Genomic DNA, 16,742 nt, shown 5'->3' on the forward strand with positions numbered 1-16,742 from the left:
GTATGGAGCAATTCCTCTAAGAATATATTCAATATGGGGCGCTAACGCGCCCCATAGAATATATTCCTAGAGGAATTGCTCCATACAAGCATGGTTAACATAAAAGCGCAATCCAATCCCTATATAGAGGAATTGTCTCCCCTTAGTTTAGGTTAGAGAGTTACTAAATAAATAATGTATTAGGTGAGCAATGTTATAAGTATAGAGGAGTTTCTCCCCTTAGTTTAGGTTAGATTGTTACTATAAATAAGTATTGGTGAGCCAGTGTTATAAGTATAGAGGAGTTGTCTCCCCCTAGTTTAGGTTAGATTGTTACTATAAATAAGTATTGGTGAGCCAGTGTTATAAGTATAGAGGAGTTGTCTCCCCTTAGTTTAGGTTAGATGTTACTATAAATAAGTATTGGTGAGCCAGTGTTATAAGTATAGAGGAGTTGTCTCCCCTTAGTTTAGGTTAAAAGTTACTATAAATAAGTATTGGTGAGCCAGTGTTATAAGTATAGAGGAGTTGTCTCCCCTTAGTTTAGGTTAGAATGTTACTATAAATAAGTATTGGTGAGCCAGTGTTATAAGTATAGAGGAGTTGTCTCCCCTTAGTTTAGGTTAGAGTGTTACTATAAATAAGTATTGGTGAGCCAGTGTTATAAGTATAGAGGAGTTGTCTCCCCTTAGTTTAGGTTAGAGTGTTACTATAAATAAGTATTGGTGAGCCAGTGTTATAAGTATAGAGGAGTTGTCTCCCCTTAGTTTAGGTTAGAGTGTTACTATAAATAAGTATTGGTGAGCCAGTGTTATAAGTATAGAGGAGTTGTCTCCCCTTAGTTTAGGTTAGATTGTTACTATAAATAAGTATTGGTGAGCCAGTGTTATAAGTATAGAGGAGTTGTCTCCCCTTAGTTTAGGTTAGAGTGTTACTATAAATAAGTATTGGTGAGCCAGTGTTATAAGTATAGAGGAGTTGTCTCCCCTTAGTTTAGGTTAGATTGTTACTATAAATAAGTATTGGTGAGCCAGTGTTATAAGTATAGAGGAGTTGTCTCCCCTTAGTTTAGGTTAGAGTGTTACTATAAATAAGTATTGGTGAGCCAGTGTTATAAGTATAGAGGAGTTGTCTCCCCTTAGTTTAGGTTAAGAGTTACTATAAATAAGTATTGGTGAGCCAGTGTTATAAGTATAGAGGAGTTGTCTCCCCTTAGTTTAGGTTAGATTGTTACTATAAATAAGTATTGGTGAGCCAGTGTTATAAGTATAGAGGATTGTCTCCCCTTAGTTTAGGTTAGTGTTACTATAAATAAGTATTGGTGAGCCAGTGTTATTATATATATAGAGGATTGTCTCCCTTAGTTTAGGTTAAGTGTTACTATAAATAAGTATTGGTGAGCCAGTGTTATAAGTATAGAGGAGTTTGTCTCCCCTTAGTTTAGGTTAAAGTGTTACTATAAATAAGTATTGGTGAGCCAGTGTTATAAGTATAGAGGAGTTGTCTCCCCTTAGTTTAGGTTAGATTGTTACTATAAATAAGTATTGGTGAGCCAGTGTTATATATATATATAGATAGAGAGGAGTTGTCTTCCCTTGGTTTAGGTTAGATTGTTACTATAAATAAGTATTGGTGAGCCAGTGTTATAAGTATAGAGGAGTTGTCTCCCCTTAGTTTAGGTTAAAGTGTTACTATAAATAAGTATTGGTGAGCCAGTGTTATAAGTATAGAGGAGTTGTCTCCCCTTAGTTTAGGTTAAATTGTTACTATAAATAAGTATTGGTGAGCCAGTGTTATAAGTATAGAGGAGTTGTCTCCCCTTAGTTTAGGTTAGATTGTTACTATAAATAAGTATTGGTGAGCCAGTGTTATAAGTATAGAGGAGTTGTCTCCCCTTAGTTTAGGTTAGATTGTTACTATAAATAAGTATTGGTGAGCCAGTGTTATAAGTATAGAGGAGTTGTCTCCCCTTAGTTTAGGTTAAAGTGTTACTATAAATAGGTATTGGTGAGCCAGTGTTATAAGTATAGAGGAGTTGTCTCCCCTTAGTTTAGGTTAAAGTGTTACTATAAATAAGTACAGTGTATTGGTGAGCCAGTGTTATATAGTATAGAGGAGTTGTCTTCCCTTGGTTTAGGTTAGAGTGTTACTATAAATAAGTATTGGTGAGCCAGTGTATATATATATATAGAGGAGTTGTCTTCCCTTGGTTTAGGTTAAAGTGTTACTATAAATAAGTATTGGTTAGTTATAAGTATAGAGGAGTTGTCTTCCCTTGGTTTAGGTTAAAGTGTTACTATAAATAAGTATTGGTGAGCCAGTGTTATAAGTATAGAGGAGTTGTCTCCCCTTAGTTTAGGTTAGAGTGTTACTATAAATAAGTATTGGTGAGCCAGTGTTATAAGTATAGAGGAATTGTCTCCCCTTAGTTTAGGTTAAAGTGTTACTATAAATAAGTATTGGTGAGCCAGTGTTATAAGTATAGAGGAATTGTCTCCCCTTAGTTTAGGTTAAAGTGTTACTATAAATAAGTATTGGTGAGCCAGTGTTATAAGTATAGAGGATTGTCTCCCCTTAGTTTAGGTTAAAGTGTTACTATAAATAAGTATTGGTGAGCCAGTGTTATAAGTATATAGAGGAATTGTCTCCCCTTAGTTTAGGTTAAAGTGTTACTATAAATAAGTATTGGTGAGCCAGTGTTATAAGTATAGAGGAGTTGTCTCCCCTTAGTTTAGGTTAAAGTGTTACTATAAATAAGTATTGGTGAGCCAGTGTTATAAGTATAGAGGAATTGTCTCCCCTTAGTTTAGGTTAAAGTGTTACTATAAATAAGTATTGGTGAGCCAGTGTTATAAGTATAGAGGAGTTGTTTCCCTTGGTTTAGGTTAAAGTGTTACTATAAATAAGTATTGGTGAGCCAGTGTGTTATAAGTATAGAGGAGTTGTCTCCCCTTAGTTTAGGTTAGAGTGTTACTATAAATAAGTATTGGTGAGCCAGTGTTATAAGTATAGAGGAGTTGTCTCCCCTTAGTTTAGGTTAAAGTGTTACTATAAATAAGTATTGGTGAGCCAGTGTTATAAGTATAGAGGAATTGTCTCCCCTTAGTTTAGGTTAGAGAGTTACTATAAATAAGTATTGGTGAGCCAGTGTTATAAGTATAGAGGAATTGTCTCCCCTTAGTTTAGGTTAAAGTGTTACTATAAATAAGTATTGGTGAGCCAGTGTTATAAGTATAGAGGAGTTGTCTCCCCTTAGTTTAGGTTAGAGAGTTACTATAAATAAGTATTGGTGAGCCAGTGTTATAATATATATATAGAGGAGTTGTCTCCCCTTAGTTTAGGTTAAAGTGTTACTATAAATAAGTATTGGTGAGCCAGTGTTATAAGTATAGAGGAATTGTCTCCCCTTAGTTTAGGTTAAAGTGTTACTATAAATAAGTATTGGTGAGCCAGTGTTATAAGTATAGAGGAGTTGTCTCCCCTTAGTTTAGGTTAAAGTGTTACTATAAATAAGTATTGGTGAGCCAGTGTTATAAGTATAGAGGAATTGTCTCCCCTTAGTTTAGGTTAGAGTGTTACTATAAATAAGTATTGGTGAGCCAGTGTTATAAGTATAGAGGAATTGTCTCCCCTTAGTTTAGGTTAAAGTGTTACTATAAATAAGTATTGGTGAGCCAGTGTTATAAGTATAGAGGAGTTGTCTCCCCTTAGTTTAGGTTAGAGTGTTACTATAAATAAGTATTGGTGAGCCAGTGTTATAAGTATAGAGGATTGTCTCCCCTTAGTTTAGGTTAAAGTGTTACTATAAATAAGTATTGGTGAGCCAGTGTTATAAGTATAGAGGAATTGTCTCCCCTTAGTTTAGGTTAAAGTGTTACTATAAATAAGTATTGGTGAGCCAGTGTTATAAGTATAGAGGAATTGTCTCCCCTTAGTTTAGGTTAAAGTGTTACTATAAATAAGTATTGGTGAGCCAGTGTTATAAGTATAGAGGAATTGTCTCCTTTTAGTTTAGACTAGAGAGTTACTATAAATAAGTATTGGTGAGCCAGTGTTATAAGTATAGAGGAATTGTCTCCCCTTAGTTTAGGTTAAAGTGTTACTATAAATAAGTATTGGTGAGCCAGTGTTATAAGTATAGAGGAATTGTCTCCCCTTAGTTTAGGTTAAAGTGTTACTATAAATAAGTATTGGTGAGCCAGTGTTATAAGTATAGAGGAGTTGTCTTCCCTTGGTTTAGGTTAGAGTGTTACTATAAATAAGTATTGGTGAGCCAGTGTTATAAGTATAGAGGAGTTGTCTCCCCTTGGTTTAGGTTAGAGAGTTACTATAAATAAGTATTGGTGAGCCAGTGTTATAAGTATAGAGGAGTTGTCTCCCCTTAGTTTAGGTTAAAGTGTTACTATAAATAAGTATTGGTGAGCCAGTGTTATAAGTATAGAGGAATTGTCTCCCCTTAGTTTAGGTTAAAGTGTTACTATAAATAAGTATTGGTGAGCCAGTGTTATAAGTATAGAGGAATTGTCTCCCCTTAGTTTAGGTTAAAGTGTTACTATAAATAAGTATTGGTGAGCCAGTGTTATAAGTATAGAGGGATTGTCTCCCCTTAGTTTAGGTTAAAGTGTTACTATAAATAAGTATTGGTGAGCCAGTGTTATAAGTATAGAGGAATTGTCTCCCCTTAGTTTAGGTTAGAGAGTTACTATAAATAAGTATTGGTGAGCCAGTGTTATAAGTATAGAGGAGTTGTCTCCCCTTAGTTTAGGTTAGAGTGTTACTATAAATAAGTATTGGTGAGCCAGTGTTATAAGTATAGAGGAATTGTCTCCCCTTAGTTTAGGTTAACAGTGTTACTATAAATAAGTATTGGTGAGGTGGTGTTATATAAGTATAGAGGAGTTGTCTCCCTTTAGTTGAGTTGGTTGAGGTTAGAGTGTTACTATAAATAAGTATTGGTGAGCCAGTGTTATAAGTATAGAGGAATTGTCTCCCCTTAGTTTAGGTTGAAGTGTTTACTATAAATAAGTATTGGTGAGCCAGTATTATAAGTATAGAGCTGGCAATGAAGGGCTTCCAATATCTTTTGATATTTATGGTGAGGTGTTTGCATTATCTGAGCCGGTTTGATGATATTTGATGTCATAGAATCTTTATGATATTCTTTGTTTTGATGCAAGATAGGTTCAGAAGTTCTATTGTTTTTATGTCATAATTTCAGCAGATTTTTATCTTAAAATCAGTTTGACAACCGTTTTTCATAAAATAAACCGAGTTTTCATTAGATTTTCATGAAATAACTTCATCATCATTTATGACTTGAAGCAATTCTAGTTGACTGCAAAGTGTCAGATTAAAGAAAAGATGACTTTAAAGCAAAATAAAAATTATTTCACCTTATGCTTTGTGTTTTAGAAAGTGCGGAATGAGATCGGTGAGCATGACTCGGAGTATCTTAAGAAGATGTTTGCCAGACAGCGAGCTAAGGACTTAGCGGAGCATGCCAAGGCTATGTTGTCTAAGGACCGCGAGATAGAGAACCTACGCAAGAAATGTCAAGAACTGGCAGACACTCTGAGTAACACGGACATCCTTGGCCCCGAAGTATGAAAAGTTTTACCTTGGAAAAATGATTACAATGTTTTTTTTATAAATACCTAACTATTTGAATAATTTTGAATGAGACTATGTTGTGTTACCTTTTAGCATGACCACCAAATGATCTAATGGTACCAAATCACAAGTTATCATATTGTTTGTAGTCAAACTTGATAATACATAGTTATACAAATTACAGTACTTTGTATGGCAAAAAACTCCAAATAACAAAATAACTCATTCACTTGTGGCTTGAATTGTATAGTATTAAAAGAACTATTATCATTACTGACCATGATGAACTCACTCAATTGTAAAACAGCTTTTGCCAAATACCCTGAAAAACCCTATTTATTGTTTTTTTTGCGTATTGTCAGTGAAAGAATTCAGGTGTAGCAAACACTCATATTCTCAATTTAATGTGTACCAGTCCTTGTGTACATGTGTTTTAGAATTCCCAAATGTATGAAGAAAAAGAAGAACTTGTCAGCATTATCAAACAAGCAGCCAAAGAGCGATTACAGATGGAAAAGCAGCTAGCCAAATGTAAACCTACAACAGTAAGTGTGTATCTACATTATAACCAGCTAGCCAAATGTAAACCTACAACAGTAAGTGTGTATCTACATTATAACCAGCTAGCCAAATGTAAACCTACAACAGTAAGTGTGTATCTACATTATAACCAGCTAGCCAAATGTAAACCTACAACAGTAAGTGTGTATCTACATTATAACCAGCTAGCCAAATGTAAACCTCAAACAGTAAGTGTGTATCTACATTATAACCAGCTAGCCAATGTAAACCTACAACAGTAAGTGTGTATCTACATTATAACCAGCTAGCCAAATGTAAACCTCCAACAGTAAGTGTGAATCTACATTATAACCAACTAGTGAAATGTAAACCTACAACAGTAAGTGTGTATCTACATTATAACCAGCTAGTGAAATGTAAACCTACAACAGTAAGTGTGTATCTACATTATAACCAGCTAGTGAAATGTAAACCTACAACAGTAAGTGTGTGTCTACATTATAACCAGCTAGTGAAATGTAAACCTACAACAGTAAGTGTGTATCTACATTATAACCAGCTAGTCAAATGTAAACCTACAACAGTAAGTGTGTATCTACATTATAACCAGCTAGTGAAATGTAAACCTACAACAGTAAGTGTGTATCTACATTATAACCAGCTAGCCAAATGTAAACCTACAACAGTAAGTGTGTATCTACATTATAACCAGCTAGCCAAATGTAAACCTACAACAGTAAGTGTGTATCTACATTATAACCAGCAAGCCAAATATAAACCTACAACAGTAAGTGTGTATCTACATTATAACCAGCTAGCCAAATGTAAACCTTCAACAGTAAGTGTGTATCTACATTATAACCAGCTAGCCAAATGTAAACCTACAACAGTAAGTGTGTATCTACATTATAACCAGCTAGCCAAATGTAAACCTCCAACAGTAAGTGTGTATCTACATTATAACCAGCTAGTGAAATGTAAACCTACAACAGTAAGTGTGTATCTACATTATAACCAGCTAGGGAAATGTAAACCTACAACAGTAAGTGTGTGTATCTACATTATAACCAGCTAGCCAAATGTAAACCTACAACAGTAAGTGTGTATCTACATTATAACCAGCTAGTGAAATGTAAACCTACAACAGTAAGTGTGTATCTACATTATAACCAGCTAGCCAAATGTAAACCTACAACAGTAAGTGTGTATCTACATTATAACCAGTTAGCCAAATGTAAACCTCAAACAGTAAGTGTGTATCTACATTATAACCAACTAGCCAAATGTAAACCTCCAACAGTAAGTGTGTATCTACATTGTAACCAGCTAGCCAAATGTAAACCTCAAACAGTAAGTGTGTATCTACATTATAACTAGCTAGCCAAATGTAAACCTACAACAGTAAGTGTGTATCTACATTATAACCAGCTAGTGAAATGTAAACCTACAACAGTAAGTGTGTATCTACATTATAACCAGTTAGCCAAATGTAAACCTACAACAGTAAGTGTGTATCTACATTATAACCAGCTTACCTGTTATTCAGATGTATGATCTTACCTGTAATTCAGATATACAGTCAAACCTCGATGTATCCAAGTTCAAGGGACCGTCAGAAAAACTTTGAAACATCGAGACTTCGAATTATTCGTGGTTGAAATTAGACCGATGTCTTTTTTTTTACCATGACCAACTGTGGTAGTTGTGTACATGCCGTCTCCGTTCCGTAAACTTTATAATCATTGTATTTACCACAAGCAAAACAAAATAAAAACGAAGTATGCAATTAATCACATGTATTGCTATCGTTAGCAATACATACGTATATTATAAACAAGACTTACGTGTACTAGGCCTAACCCATGTACAAGTGTTCGTTTGGTGACTATTTAAGCGATGGTTGATATTACGGAATGAATATAAAAACGAAAACACGTTGTAAAAACGAAACTAAAAAGGAGGAACCGAAAGCGCTACACCACCTACAAAATAGTTCAATTTAGAATGATCGATTTGCTCCAGTATTTATGCCAAAGTTGTGCAATGTATCAGTTTTGGGTATGAGTTACTAATAATGTGGCTCGCTGTTTACCGTACGTTCCGTAGATTCTACAAACAGCTACCAATGGCGGCGGCAAACATCAAAAACGACTAACTGTATCTTTGCCGTACTAATGATTTAATAACGCAGCTTGTAAAAACAAAGCACTGGGTATCAGTCTGATTAGTGATATTAATTATCTTGATGATATCAAGCTAGCAACACAAGCTGTCATAATCCCTATTATCCGGCGAAGGGACGTCGCGAGACAGCTAGGTGTGACAGCATGCCGCGGGGTATCGGCGAACACCTGATCTGTACAGGTAAATTTTTATTCGAATCATCGAGTGTCAGTTACCTATGATTCTATAATAAATGGTCCATGAAAAAAGTTCGATACATCGAGAACTTCGATTCATAAAACTTCGATTCATACATGGGTTAGTTAGTAATGTTATATAGTGAAGTAATTCGGGACCAGACAAAAAGTTCGATACAGCGAGAAATTCGATTCATCGAAGTTCGAATCATCGAGGTTGACTGAATCATCGAGGTTTCAGATGTATTATCTTACCTGTAATTCAGATGTATTATCTTACCTGTAATTCAGATGTATGATCTTACCTGTTATTCAGATGTATGATCTTACCTGTAATTCAGATATATTATCTTACCTGTAATTCAGATGTATGATCTTACCTGTGATTCAGATGTATGATCTTACCTGTAATTCAGATGTATGATCTTACCTGTAATTCAGATGTATGATCTTACCTGTTATTCAGATGTATGATCTTACCTGTAATTCAGATGTATGATCTTACCTGTAATTCAGATGTATGATCTTACCTGTAATTCAGATGTATGATCTTACCTGTAATTCAGATGTATGATCTTACCTGTAATTCAGATGTATGATCTTACCTGTAATTCAGATGTATGATCTTACCTGTTATTCAGATGTATGATCTTACCTGTAATTCAGATGTATTATCTTACCTGTAATTCAGATGTATGATCTTACCTGTAATTCAGATGTATGATCTTACCTGTAATTCAGATGTATGATCTTACCTGTAATTCAGATATATGATCTTACCTGTAATTCAGATGTATGATCAGCGAACACTGAAAATTGTATGACCATTAACTGGGATTATAAAGCATTACTCTATCTACATGTGTAATGAGAAAACAATTAACAATTTAATGGAACATTTGAAATCAGATTCGTCTCTATGACTTTAATCAAATTTAAAGAAGAAGAATAACAGGTGTAGGTATTTTGTGTGTGTTGTAGTGACAGCTGTCTCTACCACAGTATTCACCATTTAGTTGTTAACCTTTATACACACACCTGTTCTAAAGTTATGTAACATCCTAGTGTTAATTTGTTGTACTGCTGTCATGGCGATAATTGTGTCCTGTTGCTATACTGGTATCTGTCAAAGTGTCGTTACATTATCACAATGAGATTCACACCAAGTTCTCATCGAAGATAGCTTTATTAATATTTAGTCCTATGTTTCTTTGGAAATGTTAGATTATCAATATTAGTCCTTTGAATTCATATTAGTCTTGTTTTTGTGGAAATGTTAGAATTATCAATATTAGTCCTTTGTTTTTGTGGAAATGTTAGAATTATCAATATTAGTCCTTTGTTTTTGTGGAAATGTTAGAATTATCAATATTAGTCCTTTGTTTTTGTGGAAAATGTTAGAATTATCAATATTAGTCCTTTGTTTTTGTGGAAATGTTAGAATTATCAATATTAGTCCTTTGTTTCTGTGGAAATGTTAGATTATCAATATTAGTCCTTTTTTTTCTGTTTAAATTATTAGATATTAGTCCTTTTGTTTCAATTATCAATATTAGTCCTTTGTTTCTGTGGAAATGTTAGAATTATCAATATTAGTCCTTTGTTTCTGTGGAAATGTTAGAATTATCAATATTAGTCCTTTGTTTCTGTGGAAATGTTAGAATTATCAATATTAGTCCTTTGTTTTTGTGGAAATGTTAGAATTATCAATATTAGTCCTTTGTTTTTGTGGAAATGTTAGAATTATCAATATTAGTCCTTTGTTTTTGTGGAAATGTTAGAATTATCAATATTAGTCCTTTGTTTCTGTGGAAATGTTAGAATTATCAATATTAGTCCTTTGTTTCTGTGGAAATGTTAGAATTATCAATATTAGTCCTTTGTTTTGTGGAAATGTTAGAATTATCAATATTAGTCCTTTGTTTTTGTGGAAATGTTAGAATTATCAATATTAGTCCTTTGTTTCTGTGGAAATGTTAGAATTATCAATATTAGTCCTTTGTTTTCTGTGGAAATGTTAGAATTATCAATATTAGTCCTTTGTTTCTGTGGAAATGTTAGAATTATCAATATTAGTCCTTTGTTTTTGTGGAAATGTTAGAATTATCAATATTAGTCCTTTGTTTTCTGTGGAAATGTTAGAATTATCAATATTAGTCCTTTTTTTTGTGGAAATGTTAGAATTATCAATATTAGTCCTTTGTTTCTGTAGAAATGTTAGAATTATCAATATTAGTCCTTTGTTTCTGTGGAAATGTTAGAATTATCAATATTAGTCCTTTGTTTTTGTGGAAATGTTAGAATTATCAATATTAGTCCTTTGTTTCTGTGGAAATGTTTAGAATTATCAATATTAGTCCTTTGTTTTCTGTGGAAATGTTAGAATTATCAATATTAGTCCTTTGTTTCTGTGGAAATGTTAGAATTATCAATATTAGTCCTTTGTTTTCTGTGGAAATGTTAGAATTATCAATATTAGTCCTTTGTTTTTGTGGAAATGTTAGAATTATCAATATTAGTCCTTTGTTTCTGTGGAAATGTTAGAATTATCAATATTAGTCCTTTGTTTCTGTGGAAATGTTAGAATTATCAATATTAGTCCTTTGTTTCTGTGGAAATGTTAGAATTATCAATATTAGTCCTTTGTTTCTGTGGAAATGTTAGAATTATCAATATTAGTCTTTTGTTTTTGTGGAAATGTTAGAATTATCAATATTAGTCCTTTGTTTCTGTGGAAATGTTTAGAATTATCAATATTAATCCTTTGTTTTTGTGTGGAAATGTTAGAATTATCAATATTAGTCCTTTGTTTCTGTGGAAATGTTAGAATTATCAATATTAGTCCTTTGTTTCTGTGGAAATGTTAGAATTATCAATATTAGTCCTTTGTTTCTGTGGAAATGTTAGAATTATCAATATTAGTCCTTTGTTTCTGTGGAAATGTTAGAATTATCAATATTAGTCCTTTGTTTTTGTGGAAATGTTAGAATTATCAATATTAGTCCTTTGTTTCTGTGGAAATGTTAGAATTATCAATATTAATCCTTTGTTTCTGTGGAAATGTTAGAATTATCAATATTAGTCCTTTGTTTCTGTGGAAATGTTAGAATTATCAATATTAGTCCTTTGTTTTTGTGGAAATGTTAGAATTATCAATATTAGTCCTTTGTTTCTGTGGAAATGTTAGAATTATCAATATTAGTCCTTTGTTTTTGTGGAAATGTTAGAATTATCAATATTAGTCCTTTGTTTTTGTGGAAATGTTAGAATTATCAATATTAGTCCTTTGTTTCTGTGGAAATGTTAGAATTATCAATATTAATCCTTTGTTTCTGTGGAAATGTTAGAATTATCAAGATTAATCCTTTGTTTCTGTGGAAATGTTAGAATTATCAATATTAATCCTTTGTTTCTGTGGAAATGTTAGAATTATCAATATTAATCCTTTGTTTTTGTGGAAATGTTAGAATTATCAATATTAATCCTTTGTTTCTGTGGAAATGTTAGAATTATCAATATTATCCTTTGTTTTTGTGGAAATGTTAGAATTATCAATATTAATCCTTTGTTTCTGTGGAAATGTTAGAATTATCAATATTAATCCTTTGTTTTGTGGAAATAGAATTTAAGAATTTGTTAAATTAATTCAATATTAATCCTTTGTTTTTGTGGAAATGTTAGAATTATCAATATTAATCCTTTGTTTCTGTGGAAATGTTAGAATTATCAATATTAGTCCTTTGTTTCTGTGGAAATGTTAGAATTATCAATATTAGTCCTTTGTTTCTGTGGAAATGTTAGAATTATCAATATTAGTCCTTTGTTTCTGTGGAAATGTTAGAATTATCAATATTAATCCTTTGTTTCTGTGGAAATGTTAGAATTATCAATATTAATCCTTTGTTTCTGTGGAAATGTTAGAATTATCAATATTAGTCCTTTGTTTTTGTGGAAATGTTAGAATTATCAATATTAGTCCTTTGTTTCTGTGGAAATGTTAGAATTATCAATATTAGTCCTTTGTTTTGTGTGGAAATGTTAGCATTATCAATATTAGTCCTTTGTTTTCTGTGGAAATGTTAGAATTATCAATATTAGTCCTTTGTTTCTGTGGAAATGTTAGAATTATCAATATTAGTCCTTTGTTGTTGTGGAAATGTTAGAATTATCAATATTAGTCCTTTGTTTCTGTGGAAATGTTAGAATTATCAATATTAGTCCTTTGTTTCTGTGGAAATGTTAGAATTATCAATATTAGTCCTTTGTTTCTGTGGAAATGTTAGAATTATCAATATTAGTCCTTTGTTTCTGTGGAAATGTTAGAATTATCAATATTAGTCCTTTGTTTTTGTGGAAATGTTAGAATTATCAATATTAATCCTTTGTTTCTGTGGAAATGTTAGAATTATCAATATTAGTCCTTTGTTTCTGTGGAAATGTTAGAATTATCAATATTAGTCCTTTGTTTTTGTGGAAATGTTAGAATTATCAATATTAGTCCTTTGTTTCTGTGGAAATGTTAGAATTATCAATATTAGTCCTTTGTTTCTGTGGAAATGTTAGAATTATCAATATTAGTCCTTTGTTTCTGTGGAAATGTTAGAATTATCAATATTAGTCCTTTGTTTTTGTGGAAATGTTAGAATTATCAATATTAATCCTTTGTTTCTGTGGAAATGTTAGAATTATCAATATTAGTCCTTTGTTTCTGTGGAAATGTTAGAATTATCAATATTAGTCCTTTGTTTCTGTGGAAATGTTAGAATTATCAATATTAGTCCTTTGTTTCTGTGGAAATGTTAGAATTATCAATATTAGTCCTTTGTTTCTGTGGAAATGTTAGAATTATCAATATTAGTCCTTTGTTTTTGTGGAAATGTTAGAATTATCAATATTAAGTCCTTTGTTTTTGTGGAAAATGTTAGAATTATCAATATTAGTCCTTTGTTTCTGTGGAAATGTTAGAATTATCAATATTTAAGTCCTTTGTTTTCTGTGGAAATGTTAGAATTATCAATATTAGTCCTTTGTTTCTGTGGAAATGTTAGAATTATCAATATTAGTCCTTTGTTTTTGTGGAAATGTTAGAATTATCAATATTAGTCCTTTGTTTTTGTGGAAATGTTAGAATTATCAATATTAATCCCTTTGTTTTCTGTGGAAATGTTAGATTTATCAATATTAGTCCCTTTGTTTCTGTGGAAATGTTAGAATTATCAATATTAGTCCTCTGTTTCTGTGGAAATGTTAGAATTATCAATATTAGTCCTTTGTTTTCTGTGGAAATGTTAGAATTATCAATATTAGTCCTTTGTTTTGTGGAAATGTTAGAATTATCAATATTAGTCCTTTGTTTTTGTGGAAATGTTAGAATTATCAATATTAGTCCTTTGTTTCTGTGGAAATGTTAGAATTATCAATATTAGTCCTTTGTTTTCTGTGGAAATGTTAGAATTATCAATATTAGTCCTTTGTTTTTGTGGAAATGTTAGAATTATCAATATATTAGTCCTTTGTTTTTGTGGAAATGTTAGAATTATCAATATTAGTCTTTGTTTCTGTGGAAATGTTAGAATTATCAATATTAGTCCTTTGTTTCTGTGGAAATGTTAGAATTATCAATATTAGTCCTTTGTTTCTGTGGAAATGTTAGAATTATCAATATTAGTCCTTTGTTTCTGTGGAAATGTTAGAATTATCAATATTAGTCCTTTGTTTCTGTGGAAATGTTAGAATTATCAATATTAGTCCTTTGTTTCTGTGGAAATGTTAGAATTATCAATATTAGTCCTTTGTTTCTGTGGAAATGTTAGAATTATCAATATTAGTCCTTTGTTTCTGTGGAAATGTTAGAATTATCAATATTAGTCCTTTGTTTCTGTGGAAATGTTAGAATTATCAATATTAGTCCTTTGTTTCTGTGGAAATGTTAGAATTATCAATATTAGTCCTTTGTTTCTGTGGAAATGTTAGAATTATCAATATTAGTCCTTTGTTTTTGTGGAAATGTTAGAATTATCAATATTAGTCCTTTGTTTCTGTGGAAATGTTAGAATTATCAATATTAGTCCTTTGTTTTTGTGGAAATGTTAGAATTATCAATATTAGTCCTTTGTTTCTGTGGAAATGTTAGAATTATCAATATTAGTCCTTTGTTTTTGTGGAAATGTTAGAATTATCAATATTAGTCCTTTGTTTTTGTGGAAATGTTAGAATTATCAATATTAGTCCTTTGTTTTTGTGGAAATGTTAGAATTATCAATATTAGTCCTTTGTTTCTGTGGAAATGTTAGAATTATCAATATTAGTCCTTTGTTTCTGTGGAAATGTTAGAATTATCAATATTAGTCTTTTGTTTTTGTGGAAATGTTAGAATTATCAATATTAGTCCTTTGTTTCTGTGGAAATGTTAGAATTATCAATATTAGTCCTTTGTTTCTGTGGAAATGTTAGAATTATCAATATTAGTCCTTTGTTTTTGTGGAAATGTTAGAATTATCAATATTAGTCCTTTGTTTCTGTGGAAATGTTAGAATTATCAATATTAGTCCTTTGTTTCTGTGGAAATGTTAGAATTATCAATATGTTAGTCCTTTGTTTCTGTGGAAATGTTAGAATTATCAATATTAGTCCTTTGTTTCTGTGGAAATGTTAGAATTATCAATATTAGTCCTTTGTTTCTGTGGAAATGTTAGAATTATCAATATTAGTCCCTTGGAAATGTTAGATTTATCAATATTAGTTTCTGTGGAAATGTTAGAATTATCAATATTGTCCTTTGTTTCTGTGGAAATGTTAGAATTATCAATATTAGTCCTTTGTTTCTGTGGAAATGTTAGAATTATCAATATTAGTCCTTTGTTTCTGTGGAAATGTTAGAAAATCAATATTAGTCCTTTGTTTTCTGTGGAAATGTTAGAATTATCAATATTAGTCCTTTGTTTCTGTGGAAATGTTAGAATTATCAATATTAGTCCTTTGTCCTTTGTTTCTGTGGAAATGTTAGAATTATCAATATTAGTCCTTTGTTTCTGTGGTTAAAATCTTAGTGTTGTCGGTCGGTAGATAACTGTAAGAACCTCTATCTTAGTGTTGTGGTTGGTAGATACAGTAAGAACCTCTATTTAGTGTTGTGTGTGTGTTAGTAGGCATATATTCTTAGTGTTGTGGTTGGGTAGATACGTAACGTACCTCTTATCTTAGTGTTGTGGTTGGTATTAGTGTTGTACAGGTAGAACCTCTATCTTAGTGTTGTGTTGGGTTAGATACAGTAAGAACCTCTATCTTAGTGTTGTGGTCGCGTTGATCTGTTTAAGAAACCTGTATACTTAGTGTTGTGGTCGGTAGATACAGTAAGGAACATCTATCTAGGATTTTAGTGTTTGTGGTCGGTATAGATCGGGTATGAACCTCTATCTTAGTGTTGTGGTCGGTAGATACAGTAAGAACCTCTATCTTAGTGTTGTGTGGTCGGTAGATACAGTAAGAACCTCATATCTTAGTGCTTGTGGTCGGTAGATACAGTAAGAATCTCTATTCTTTGTGTTGTGGTTCGGTAGATACAGTAAGAATCCTCTATCTTAGGTGTTGTGGTCGGTAGATACGGTAAGAAACTCTATCTTAGTGTTAGTGGTGGTAGATACAGTAAGAACTCTATCTTAGTGTTTGTGGTCGGTAGATACGCGTAAGAACCCTCTATCTTTGTGTTGTGGTTGGTAGATACAGTAAAGAACTCTATCTTAGTGTTGTGGTCGGTAGATACAGTAAGAAACCTCTATCTTAGTGTTGTGGTTGGTAGATACAGTAAGAATACTCTATCTTAGTGTTGTGGTCGGGTAGATAGATACGAGTAAGAACCTCTATTCTTAGTGTTGTGGTCGGTAGATACTGTAAGAACCTCTATCTTAGTGTTGTGGTCGGTAGATAGATACTGTAAGAAACCTCTATCTTAGTGTTGTGGTCGGTAAGATTACAGTAAGGAACCTCTATCCTTAAGTGTTGTGGTTGGTAGATACAGTAAGAACCTCTATCTTAGTGTTGTGGTCGGTAGTTACAGTAAGAACCTCTATCTTAGTGTTGTGGTATGGTAGATACAGTAAGAACCTCTATCTTAGTGTTGTGGTTGGTAGATGACAGTAAGAATGAATCCCCTCTATCTTAGTGTTGTGGTCGGTAGATACAGTAAGAACCTCTTATCTTAGTGTTTGTGGTCGGTAGATACAGTAAGAACCTCTATCTTAGTGTTGTGGTCAGGTAGATACAGTATGAAAC

At 32.0% G+C, this 16,742-nt stretch overlaps 1 protein-coding gene across 1 annotated transcript in view; it reads left to right on the plus strand.

The window, feature by feature from the left end:
- The window catches only part of LOC138331182 (RIMS-binding protein 2-like), a 184,840-nt gene that overhangs the window by 19,075 nt on the left and 149,023 nt on the right, over positions 1-16,742 (plus strand). Inside the window, exons 4-5 of the mRNA XM_069278661.1 lie at positions 5,392-5,580; positions 6,027-6,134. Coding sequence (XP_069134762.1) covers positions 5,392-5,580; positions 6,027-6,134 — 297 coding nt within the window. The remainder of the gene's footprint in view (positions 1-5,391; positions 5,581-6,026; positions 6,135-16,742) is intronic.

The sequence above is a fragment of the Argopecten irradians genome, chromosome 9 (genome assembly GCF_041381155.1).
Source record: "Argopecten irradians isolate NY chromosome 9, Ai_NY, whole genome shotgun sequence".
Taxonomy (NCBI): Eukaryota; Metazoa; Mollusca; class Bivalvia; order Pectinida; family Pectinidae; genus Argopecten; species Argopecten irradians.